The sequence below is a fragment of the Delphinapterus leucas genome, chromosome 19 (genome assembly GCF_059928025.1).
Source record: "Delphinapterus leucas isolate spDelLeu-1000000601 "Yukka" chromosome 19, BTC_Dleu_Yukka2, whole genome shotgun sequence".
In the NCBI taxonomy this organism is placed as follows: domain Eukaryota; kingdom Metazoa; phylum Chordata; class Mammalia; order Artiodactyla; family Monodontidae; genus Delphinapterus; species Delphinapterus leucas.
The window spans coordinates 45,055,636-45,067,843 of record NC_143147.1 but is presented as its reverse complement, the minus strand read 5'-3'; the positions used below and the strand labels follow the sequence as shown (position 1 = coordinate 45,067,843).

At 40.5% G+C, this 12,208-nt stretch overlaps 1 protein-coding gene across 6 annotated transcripts in view; it reads left to right on the top strand.

The window, feature by feature from the left end:
- Window positions 1-12,208, top strand: part of AP2B1 (adaptor related protein complex 2 subunit beta 1) — a 124,590-nt gene that overhangs the window by 20,241 nt on the left and 92,141 nt on the right. For all 6 annotated transcript variants that reach the window (XM_089901057.1, XM_089901052.1, XM_089901053.1 and 3 more), the window contains one exon: window positions 835-1,080. In XM_089901057.1, the coding sequence (XP_089757183.1) occupies window positions 835-1,080 (246 nt within the window). The remainder of the gene's footprint in view (window positions 1-834; window positions 1,081-12,208) is intronic.

The window sequence follows — 12,208 nt, the reverse complement described above, 5'->3', positions numbered from 1 at the left end:
TTTAAGGGGTGTTCCTTCTTGGCAAGTGTTCTATTTGTACTGTATTTGGAGGCACTTGCTAGGAAAGGAGAATGTATGTTAATCAGGATTTCAGAGGGCCCTCTCTGCTGCTTCACGCAAGGAACTTATGTCGGGCCCAAACCAGCTTCTAGATTCTCCTTTGCTTTCTTGGCTGTAGGCCCCAGATATCCAGCCCTCTTTTCTCCCTGCTTAATATTTGTGGAGTGGGACATATCTTTCCAATTTCTGATTTTTTGTTGTTGTTGTTGGGTTTTTTTGTGGTACGCGGGCCTCTCACTGTTGTGGCCTCTCCTGTTAAGGAGCACAGGCTCCGGACGCGCAGGCTCAGTGCCCATGGCTCACGGGCCCAGCCGCTCCGCGGCCTGTGGGATCTTCCGGACCGGGGCACGAACCTGTGTCCCCTGCATTGGCAGGCAGACTCTCAACCACTGCGCCACCAGGGAAGCCCCAATTTCTGATTTTATCGTGTACCAGAATACAAGCCCAAAGCCCTTTTCTGCTTTTAGTGCAGGTCCAACAATGGCCATGGGGATGGTAACACCAGCTATGTAAGCTTCTGCCCAGCTTTGGAATGAATCCTATAGGACATTTCTTCATTGTGTATGTAAAGCAGTTAAATGAATTCCTAGCCTAAACTCTTAAAAAGGCAACTGTTGTACTTAGGAAAGGAATCGTATGGGAGATGTGGGTTCTGGTGTAGAATGAAACTGGAAGCCTACATTAATTAAATATTCTTTTGTTGCTTATATAAACCAGACTGTTTAGTTTTCTGGTTTATGTACACCTGTAGTTGTCAATGATTGTTTTTTCTAGGACTGTGAAGATCCCAATCCTCTGATTCGGGCCTTGGCAGTCAGAACCATGGGGTGCATCCGGGTGGACAAGATTACAGAATATCTCTGTGAGCCCCTCCGCAAGTGCTTAAAGGATGAAGATCCCTATGTTCGGAAGACAGCAGCAGTCTGTGTGGCAAAACTCCATGACATCAATGCCCAAATGGTGGAAGATCAGGGATTTCTGGACTCTCTGCGGGATCTCATAGCAGATTCAAATCCAATGGTAATATGTTTCTGCGTTTATAAGAGAGCAGTATTTAAAACGGGTCCCTTTAAAAAGCATGTTTAAAATAAATTTTATCTTTGGGACATTGAGCCATAGGTTAGCTATGTGAAGCATGACTTCTGTGTGTCCCACAGATTGTCTGTCTCACACCCTACATGTTTCTGAGCTGAAAACCAAGTACTAAAATACAAGGGTGGTTTTTTTTTTAATTGAAGTGTCGTTGATTTACAATATTGTGTTAGTTTCACACGTACAGCAAAGTGATTCTGTTTTTTATATATATGTATTTTCAGACTATTTTCCATTATAGATTATTATAAGATATTGACTATTGTCCCCGTGTTATACAGTAAATCCTGTTGCTTTTCTGTTTTATTTTTTAATTTTTCTAGGTTAATTTTTTTTTTTTTTTTTTTTTGTGTGTGTGTGTGGTACGCGGGCCTCTCACTGTTGTGGCCTCTCCCATTGCGGAGCACAGGCTCCAGACGCGCAGGCTCAGCGGCCATGGCTCACGGGCCCAGCCGCTCCGCGGCATGTGGGACCTTCCCGGACCGGGGCATGAACCTGTGTTCCCTGCATCGGCAGGCAAACTCTCAACCACTGCGCCATCTGGGAAGCCCAATATTTTTATTTTTTATTAAAAACTTTTTTTAATTGAAGTATAGTTGATTTACAGTATTGTGTTAGCACAGCGATTCATATATATATATATATATATATACACATACACATACATATATACACACACACTTTTTCAGATTCTTTTTCCTTATAGGTTATTATAAAATATTGAGTATAGTTCTCTGTGCTATACAGTAGGTCCTTGTTGGTTATCTCTCTTATATGTAGTAGTGTGTATATGTTAATCCCAACCTCCTAATTTTTTTTTTTTTTTTTTTTTTTGCGGTACGCGGGCCTCTCACTGTTGTGGCCTCTCCCGTTGCGTTGTGGAGCACAGGCTCCGGACGTGCAGGCTCAGCGGCCATGGCTCACGGGCCCAGCTGCTCTGCGGCATGTGGGATCTTCCCGGACCGGGGCACGAACCCGTGTCCCCTGCATCGGCAGGCGGACTCTCAACCACTGCGCCACCAGGGAAGCCCCCAACCTCCTAATTTATCCCCCGCCTTTCCCCTTTGGTAACCATAGGTTTGTTTTCTATGTCTGTGAGTCTGTTTCTGTTTCGTATATAGATTCATTTGTATTATTTTTTAGATTCCACATGTAAGTGATATAATATTTGTCTTTCTCTGTCTGACTTACTTCACTTAGTATCATGTTCTCCAGGTCTATCCATGTTACTGCAAATGGCAATATTTTCTTCTTTTTTGTGGCTAATATTCCATTGTGTGTGTGTGTATATATACACACACACACACACCCTACATCTTCTTAAGCCATTCTTCTGTTGATGGGCATTTGGGTTGTTTCCATGTCTTTGTTTTTTAAAGATTAGACTTTTTTTTTAATTGAGTTTATGTATTTGTTTGGTTGTGCTGGGTCTTAGTTGCGGCTCGCGGGCTCCTTAGGTGTGGCATGCGAACTCTTAGTTGCGGCATGCATGTGGGATCTAGTTCCCTGACCAGTGATTGAACCCAGGCCCCCTGCGTTGGGAGCATGGAGTCTTAACCACTGCGCCACCAGGGAAGCCCCTGTTTCCATGTCTTGGCTGTAGTAAATAGTGCTGCTGTGAACATTGGGGTGCATGTATCTAAAATACAAGGGTCTTAAAGCAAACCTTTGTATCATACTTAGCCCTGTGTTTGCTCAGAAACAAACCCGTTCTTTCATCATTTTCTTAAAGAAACTTTACCTTAAAGTTTTGAGATCTTTCATTTCTCCTATTGACATTTTTAATTTTGCCTATATAATGAAGGAGAGTAGGTCTCAAAGTGGTACATTGGCTTTGCTAGTAACTGAAGTTCATTTGAATTGAGTGATTGGTCATTAAGTATCATTACTGAGAAGATGGAGGAACTTAGCCACTTTCTCTCCTTTTTTTGCCTAAGGCATTCTTTATGTGGAGTTGAATAACACTGAGCTAATCAGTGGATAACCTCTGAATATTTCACTGTTGAACTTTTTGAAAGAGAGAGTTGGATTTGCTGTGAAATAGACGTGTCTCACTTGCAAATTACCTGCTCAGATCTATGCTTTGATACTTCATTTGGTTCATCTTACTCTTTGGGTAATCTTGGCTTCTATTTATTATCTTTGAAACTTAGTATCAAGGTCAAAAAATGAAGTAAGCCACACTTTTGAAAAGATACTGTTGTTCTAATTACTATCAGCAATCTTTTAGCCACCTTCTAGGCATAGAAGTGATGTGGGTGTATATGCTTAAACTGTGACTTTACAGGGTATAATCACCACTGTCATTAGAAGATTCACTCAACCCTACGTTTTTCACTCAAGCAGCCCTGTGTGTCACTTTTTTTTTTTTTTTTTTGGCGGTACATGGGCCTCTCACTGTTGTGGCCTCTCCCGTTGCGGAGCACAGGCTCCGGACGCGCAGGCTCAGCGGCCATGGCTCACGGACCCAGCTGCTCCGCAGCATGCGGGATCCTTCCAGACCGGGGCATGAACCCGTGTCCCCTGCATCGGCAGGCGGACTCTCAACCACTGTGCCACCAGGGAAGCCCGTGTTACCTTTTTAAAAATTCCATAAAGAAATAAATTTATAAAGCAGTAGTATCTGTTTTTAGAATGTTTAGCTGGTACTAAGTTGTATTTTTGACATCGCTTTTGATTCACTTTGTTATTTTGAGCAAATATTCTTGAAATTTTCTACCTGAGGACAGATGAGAAGATTGAAAGTGTTTGGGCTTTGCTCTCCAAGTTTTGGGCATCCAGATGAGCAGAATATCATGTCCCTGCGGAACCTTTTAAAATATTCATTGGGCCTATGAATGTGGAGTGGAGTGAGGTAAAAATGAGTTCTAGCTCATATAGGCAATTCCAGTTCAGGGAGAAAAAGACATCTTTACACTAATGTAAATTTTTCAAAGCAGAACCTGTAAAATTAGATCCTCAGGGGTAAGGGACTAACTGAGGGTTTAGTAAAGGCTTTTTTTTTTTTTTTGGTACCCCCGTAGCACTTTGAGATCTTTATCCACATCAGTTGAGAGGATGGAACAATTCTGGAACAAGCCTAATTTGTCTGATTTATTCCAAGTTTTCATTGTAGTAGAAGGGTTGGCTTTTGTCCAGTCCATAGTACTCAAGTAGTATATGTATGCCATTAATTTATTTAGACTTTTCAATATGGGAATTTTCAAACATATTCAAAATTAGAGTGACTAAATGAATAAATAAAATGAACTCAGTTACCATCACCAGATTCAATAATTATTAATATATGCCTGTTTTTTACCTGTTTTCTTCCTGCATCCCCTATCTATATATAGGTAATTTAAAGAGGCCGCACATGAATGGGTCTCTATTTGAATTTAAAGTATCATGATATTATAGTAAACCATAATGCTTTTAATAATTCTTAACCTGTTTTTGTTTTTTTGGGTTTTTTTGCGCGGTACGCGGGCCTATCACTTTTGTGGTCTCTCCCGTTGCGGAGCACAGGCTCCGGATGCGCAGGCTCAGCGGCCATGGCTCACGGGCCCAGCCACTCCGCGGCATGTGGGATCTTCCTGGACCCTGCGTCGGCAGGCGGACTCCCAACCACTGCGCCACCAGGGAAGCCCTCTTAACCTGTTTTTATACAACAAATCAGGAGGTGACTTGGGGAGATTTTCTTAAGTATTTTTGAGAAAACTTTTAGAGAAAATTTATGGTTACTTGGTAGGTTTGTGAGAAACTGTTTCAGGAATGCCTTATGTTTTATTGTATCTTTATTACAGATTTTCCTAGAACAGGTGTCAGCATTAGAGATTAAATTGTTGGACCTACTCCCCTCTAACTAAATAGGAAATTTTTCTTATTCTTGTCAGACTTATTAGTAGCAAAACCTTTCCCTGATATTGTTTGACGTCTTGCTAGTAAGGTGCCCAGGATACAGAATTTAAGGAGGCATTCATTCTCAGGTGCCCACTCTACCTGCACAAGCCTGAGAGTGGGATACCTCGATTGCCTCACTCTGTCCTGGCCTTATTTTACATACATTCAAATCATTTTTTGAGCTCTTCATTCTTGTTACTTAAGTGAAGAACTGAAAATTTGGACTAAGATAACCAACACATATACCCACGTGCCTACTTTCATTCTTGAACCCATACTTTTTTGTTTATTTTTTGCGGTATGCGGGCCTCTCACTGTTGTGGCCTCTCCCATTGCGCAGCACAGGCTCCAGACGTGCAGGCTCCGCGGCCGCGGCTCACGGGCCCAGCCGCTCCGCGGCATGTGGGATCTTCCCGGACCGGGGCACGAACCCGCGTCCCCTGCATCGGCAGGCGGACTCTCAACCACTGTGCCACCAGGGAAGCCCATGAACCCATACTTTTCATCTCAACTGTATGTCCTGTTTTTTTGCCAGAAGTATTACAACTGTCTTTAGATCATTGATTTTCCTTTTATCAGTTGGGTCAAATGCTGCTGATAAGAAATGGATGAGTGCAAGAATGTCAAGTAAATTCCAACATCTAGTGGTAGATATAAGGTGTAGTGACTCAAACATCTGAGAAGGTCCTGAGGCGAATGATGACCTTCCTAATGTCATTAAGAGAAGGGAAATTTAAATTTAAGTGCATTCTGTGTCAGGCACAGGGACAGATGCTTTTACTTACAGTGTTTTTTATAGCCCTCGTATCTTCTCAACTAGAGGTTATTCTGAATTAGAAGTTATTCTAGGCCTTTCTCACCTTCTGAGATGGCCCACACTCTGTGGAGTGTGTTTCTCCTTAAATAAATACACTTCTTACCTAAAAAAAAAAAAAAAAAAAGTTATTCCACGTTAGAGATCAAGCAGTGTATACTCAAAGAGGCTAAAGAATAATCCCAGGACTTCCCTGGTGGCGCAGTGGTTGAGAGTCCGCCTGCCGATGCAGGGGACACGGGTTCGTTCCCCGGTGCAGGAAGATCCCACATGCCGCGGAGCGGCTGGGCCCATGAGCCATGGCCGCTGAGCCTGCGCGTCTGGAGCCTGTGCTCCGCAACGGGAGAGGCCGCAACAGTGAGAGGCCCGCGTACCGCAAAAAAAAAAAAAAGAAAAAGAATAATCACAAAGTCATACAGCTAGTGGTAATGTAGCCAGAATTCTAACCTAGGTCTGAGTCCCAATAGCCATTACTGGTCACTGCCTTCATGAGTATATATATACAACATGTTTAGAACTGTTTCGTTTTCTCAAAATGGTTAAAATTTTGAACGGATAAAGGCATTAATTATCTGAGAACTGTTTTACTATGGAAATCCTCTTAATCTGATGATGGGTATGAGTCCTATTTTACTGTTCTTGAGGGGGAATTTTGTTCCACTTTTTCAGAAGTTGCTCCACATGGTGGCAGCACTGTACCAGCAAATATCAGAACCTCTTGCAAAAGGAATTAATGCTTCTAGGGTGTTCTGCCTTAGTAGTTTTCTTGTAGCTCACTTTAGAAGGGCATCCTAGATGTGAAAGCACCAGAACATCTGGAGAAATTACTTTGAAATTGGAGGGTAGCATGTTGATAAAAATCTGACTACTCTTGGGGTTATGTTGACCTTCAGGTTGATTCCTGGTAGTCTGCGTTGCTACAAGTAATAGGACTTTATTATATTTTCATTTCCTGTCTTTTATGGGGGAATCTCACACACCTCATTTTCCTGCAGTTGTTTTTACCATTTTATACTTTAGTTAAAACTGACTTTCCATGAAATACTACTTGAAAGAGAAAAGATAGTTTGAAGTAAAAAAATTCTCAGTGTTAAGTCCTAGGTTAACCTCCCTGAGTCTGTTTCCTCTTCTGTAGAGTGAGAGGTACCAACTTAGAGAGTCGTTAGGAGTATTAATTGAGCTCTTGCATAAAAAGCATCTGTGAAAGTGCCTGGCTTATGAGAGTTCATGAAATGATGGCTGCTGCTGCCGTGATTATGAAGTAGACATTAGGCAAAGGTTAACATTATTGCTACAATATTAATTTAAAGGGTTCTGACCCCTTTGATAGCTATACAGGTTCATATGGTAAAATCTTTCTGAGGGAACGAAAGCTAAACTTATTTCCAGACACAGATTTATTAGTCCATTATTTTGAACGTAAACGTATTCAGAATGAGGAAGCACTTTGGCACGAGAGGAAAATAGCTATGATTTCTTCACAAATAATCAGAGTTTTGAGAATTCTGTCTCACTACATTGACATTTGCAAGAAAGATACACTTTTGGGTGATAGTGATAATTCTCTAGCTTTTGCCCATACATTAGGATTTTCCCTCCTTACTGCAGTTTTTCTTTTCTCTCTTAGAGGCATTTTGAGGTATTCCAACTTCAGTTAATGTTTACACCAGAATCTGCCACTCCAGAGACTCTCTTGACAGCCCCACCACATGTACTTTGCTTTTTGTTTGTGAGCTCAGGTCTCCTAAATCCTTTGGCTCAGCGGCTTAGCCCCTTTGATCTTGTCTTCTAAGCCTTCTGAGTTCTACCATCACTCTGAGAACTGCCCCTGGGAATGCCCTTCTTCCATTGCTCTGTCCTGTCTGCCAAAGCACAGACTACTGAATTAGTTTAAAAAAACAAAACAAAAAAACCCCCAGAAACATATTTTCGTTTGTTGAGGGTTTTTCTGCACAAGCAGCATGCTCTCAGAACTTGGCCCGGTGTGGCCTTTAGCAATGGTTCTAGTTAAACTGCCAGCTTCTTTTAATATGAACTTATTTTGGAAAGCTGTTTTATGAAAAGTAACATTTTTTTTCTCAGAAAAAGTATGTATTTTATCCGTGTGCTAGCCAGCATGTAGAAGCCACATGAGATTATGACAGTGGTTCTCAACTAGGGGCGATTTTGCTTCCTGGGAGACAGTTGGCATTGTCAGGAAACACTTTTGGTTGTCACAACTGATGGGAAGGTTGCTACTGGCATCTAGTAGGTAGAGTTCAAGGATACTTTAAACATCCTGCAGTGCACAGGGAGCCCCCTACAACAACATGAAGGACTAATTTGTTTTAAAAACTTAAATAATGCCTGACATATAGTAAATGCTTAATAAATGACAGCTATTCTTGAGAAACAGATCTAACGTGACGTACTTTCTGATTATTGTAATTTCTATTTAGGCTTTAGAAGGTTTGTGGTGGTTTGCTGTCAGCCTGAGATGATAAATGTTGAAAAACTGAAGTCTCTCTAGATCACTTTGTAAATTTGAGAAGGATTTTTGTCAGAATATGTTTGTTGTCCTCGTGGGCAATGTTAAATCATCTATTAATGACCTCATTTAATTTAGTACTTTAATTATATGAATTCTTTTATCCCTAAATATATATCAATAAATAGGAGAATAGTTATAAAATTAAAATATTATATAGAAGCGAAATTAGAAATGCGTGATGCTCTTCATGCCCGGCGTCCATAAAGGAGTACCAGAGCTGGTAGAATTTAGGCATGTGTGAGAGTGTCAGTATGTGGTAGGCACTGGGTAAGAATGATGTAGGAGGTAACATGTTCACTTAGTCTGTGTCTGGATGCCCCAAGTAAGTAATGTTGTATTTGGTACTAAAAGATGAGTTGCTGGTAATTTCTACAGGATCAGAGTGTTGAGTAAGTGGAATCATTGGAGGCTGCTCTGTTATAAGGGCAAGTGCCCATCTCAGTGCTTTTCGGTTTTTAAATTCTTGCAGAGGAAGGAAACAATTTTTGTTTTCCTTTATGATAGACTTTGTGGAGATCTTTTTATGTGTATTCTCACCTTAGGAATTTTAATCATCAGTTTTCATTTTATCAGTTATTACTAACTTAGGTTTTTGGTTTTTTTTTAAATCTCATTTTGGGGGCGGGTTTTTAGATTTAGAGAAAAGTTGCAAAGACCGTACAGAAAGTTCTCATATACCTATCTTCACACAGTTTTACTTAATGTTAACATCTTACATAACCATGGTACCTTTGTCAAAACTAAGAAATTGGCGTTGGTACATTACTATAAACTGAAGTACAGACTTTATTTCACCTGTTTCAACACAAATATCCTTTTGCTATTCCAGGATTCAATACAGCATACCAAATTGCATTTAATCACTTCCTTTTATAAAGAGTTGATTCACTCTTCATGAAAGTATCTCAAAAACAGAAAAGTGCTTTGTAACTGTGAACTTTTTATTTTTTTTTTTTCGCTCCAGTACTAACATGAGGGTTAAAACTCAGGCTCTGAAACCAACCAGACTTGGATTTGTATCCTGGTCTGCCATTCTTAGCTTGGTGGTCTCCCTAAACATCTCAGTATCCTCGTCTACAAAATGGAGATTATAAACAGTGCCTCTATCATTGAATCGTTGTGAAAAATAAAAGAGGGCTTGCAAAGCACTTAATAGGGAACCTGGTATAGAGTAAGCCCTTAATAATAACAAATGTTTCTTTTTTATATAGTGATCGTGGTGCTGGTTATTAGTGATTTTAGAAGGGTTAATATTTCAACGGAAAATTTATTTTTTAAAGGTATTTAATTCTTTTTTTAAATAAAGCTGTTTTTATTATTTTTTATAGTTTTATTTATTTTTCACTGTGTTGTGTCTTCGTTGCTATGTGTGGGCTTTCTCTAGTTGCGGTGAGTGGGGGCTACTCTTCCTTGCGGTGTGCGGGTTTCTCATTGCATTGGCTTCTCTTATTGCAGAGCACGGGCTCTAGGCTCACGGGTTTCAGTAGTTATGGCATGCAGGCTCTAGAGCGTAGGCTCAGTAGTTGTGGCACACGGGCTTAGTTGCTCCACGGCATGTGGGACCTTCCCGGACCAGGGGTCAAACCCGTGTCCCCTGCATTGGCAGGTGGATTCTTAACCACTGTGTCACCAGGGAAGTCCCAAAGATATTTAATTCTTTTGTATACATTATTTAAAGCCAGGCATTATTTTTTAGGGTGATTCTGAGGGCAGCTTATCCACAAATGAAGTAAATCTATTTACAATATTACTTACCACATCATTGCAGGATTACTTTTAAAAGATAATTGTTCAAGGATATGCCTAAAGCAGTTTTCGTAGGCAACTTCCCGAAAACTGGATCTGTTGTACATAGTAATTCAGTAGTGTACCGAAAGATCACGGCTTATTCATTTCTTAGTGTCCCTTTTAAAATGATCTCAAGGCTCTAATTTGGCAGGGGATTACTTACTCTCAAAAGGGAGATAATGGTGTGATAATAAATATTTTGTTTTGTTCATGTTGCAGCATGCTTTTGTGTGATTTTAGGGCTGGTGGGCCAAGTAACTCTTGGCTTCTTAGGAGTGCCTTTTGTCCATTTGTAGATATTTATTTGTAGTGTTTTAGCTTTGTGAATATTCGCATTTCATCAAAACACATCTTAAGCTACTTATGTAAGCCCCTTAAGTAAGTAATAAGTTTTATTGAGTCTAATTTTTAAATCTTACTTGTTACCAGATATTCAGACTTTCTTGCTGTAATGGGATGTGTTGACTCCACTAGGTAGATGTGTTCACTTAGCTTCCTCATTCTGGGAAAGAAGATGGGGAAAAAAACGGAACATTACAGAATCTCACATGTAGTCAGCATATTATTAGTTGGCAGTCTGGACAGTGTCTTGGATTAAAGCATGACTGTAAAATTAACTGGTACCTTATAGTCATTGTATTCTTTTTTTTTTTTAACGCATTTTAAATTTTTTATTTATTTATTTATATTGGCTGCGTTAGGTCTTCGTTGCTGCACGCAGGCTTTCTCTAGTTGCGGCGAGCGGGGGCTACTCTTCGTTGCGGTGCGTGGGCTTCTCATTGCAGTGGCTTCTCTTGTTGCGGAGCATGGGCTCTAGGCACGGGGGCTTCAGCAGTTGTGGCATGTGGGCTCAGTAGTTGCGGTGCATGGGCTTCAGTAGTTGCAGCACACGGGCTCAGTAGCTGTGGCACATGGGCTTAGTTGCTCTGCAGCATGTGGGATCTTCCCGGACCAGGGATCGAACCCGTGTCTCCTGCATTGGCAGGTGGATTCTTAACCACTGCACCACCAGGGAAGTCTAGTCATTTTGTTCTTAAGGAGATGATAATGACTGAAACATGCTTAGAATAAATGACCTGTGATTTAACGTGTTATTTGAGGCAACTCCATAAAGAAGAAAGGGAGATTCTGAACCGTTGCTGATTTTCAAAAGGATAAAAGTATGCAAATCACCTTTATTTTCCATTATAATAGTTTTGGTCAGTTATTCTACTGCGTTCAATTTATTCAGGTCTTCAGGGGCAGCAGCCAAACGATTGTAAATTGAGTGGGAAAATTGAAGTGTTTGTTCAGAGTGTGTGACCTTGAAGGTCATTGCTAGAAATGAAAGTCTTCTAAATATAGTTAATAGGAGGAAGTCACTATATTGGGAAGTGCTATCTTTCTTGGGTTCTGAGGCTATGAAAATGAGTGAAATTAGAGAGATCATTCAAAGGGACAGGGAAATGTGTGAGAGATTTCTCCTAAAGGAGCTTCTGTCTGTGATACTCTACTCCCAATGTATATCTAGATTTCCTTCTAGAGTTCTTTTTTTACAGGATCATTTTTATTTTAATCATACGCACCACTCCAGCTTGCTCCTTAAAAAAAAAACAAAAATGAGGTCTGGGACTTCCCTGGTGGTCCAGTGGTTAAGACTCCACTTGCAGGGAAGAAGATCCCACAAGCCGCAGGGCGCAGCCAAAAAAATAAAAATAAAAAAAGCAATGTCAAATTTATGTCCTCAGAATTGCTGCATATGAGACAGGGGTAGCTTATAAATCAGATTTTATATAGCTGGATAGTAAATCTTGCCTCTTTGAAGTGCTGCTAGGATGTGATTATCTCTGAAATATATAAAGTAGGAGAATACATTTTTCTCCTTGTATAAATCTGCCTGGAAATAATGTTTTGATTATATTATTCTCCCCAGCTCCGATTTTTCTTTCCCTTCCCCCCATTTGAAGTTCACAGCTCTTGGAACTTCTATAAATGCAGGCAGCGGAGTGATTAGTACTCAGACACTAGAATCAGATACAGGCCTTGAGTTTGTTTCTTTTTTT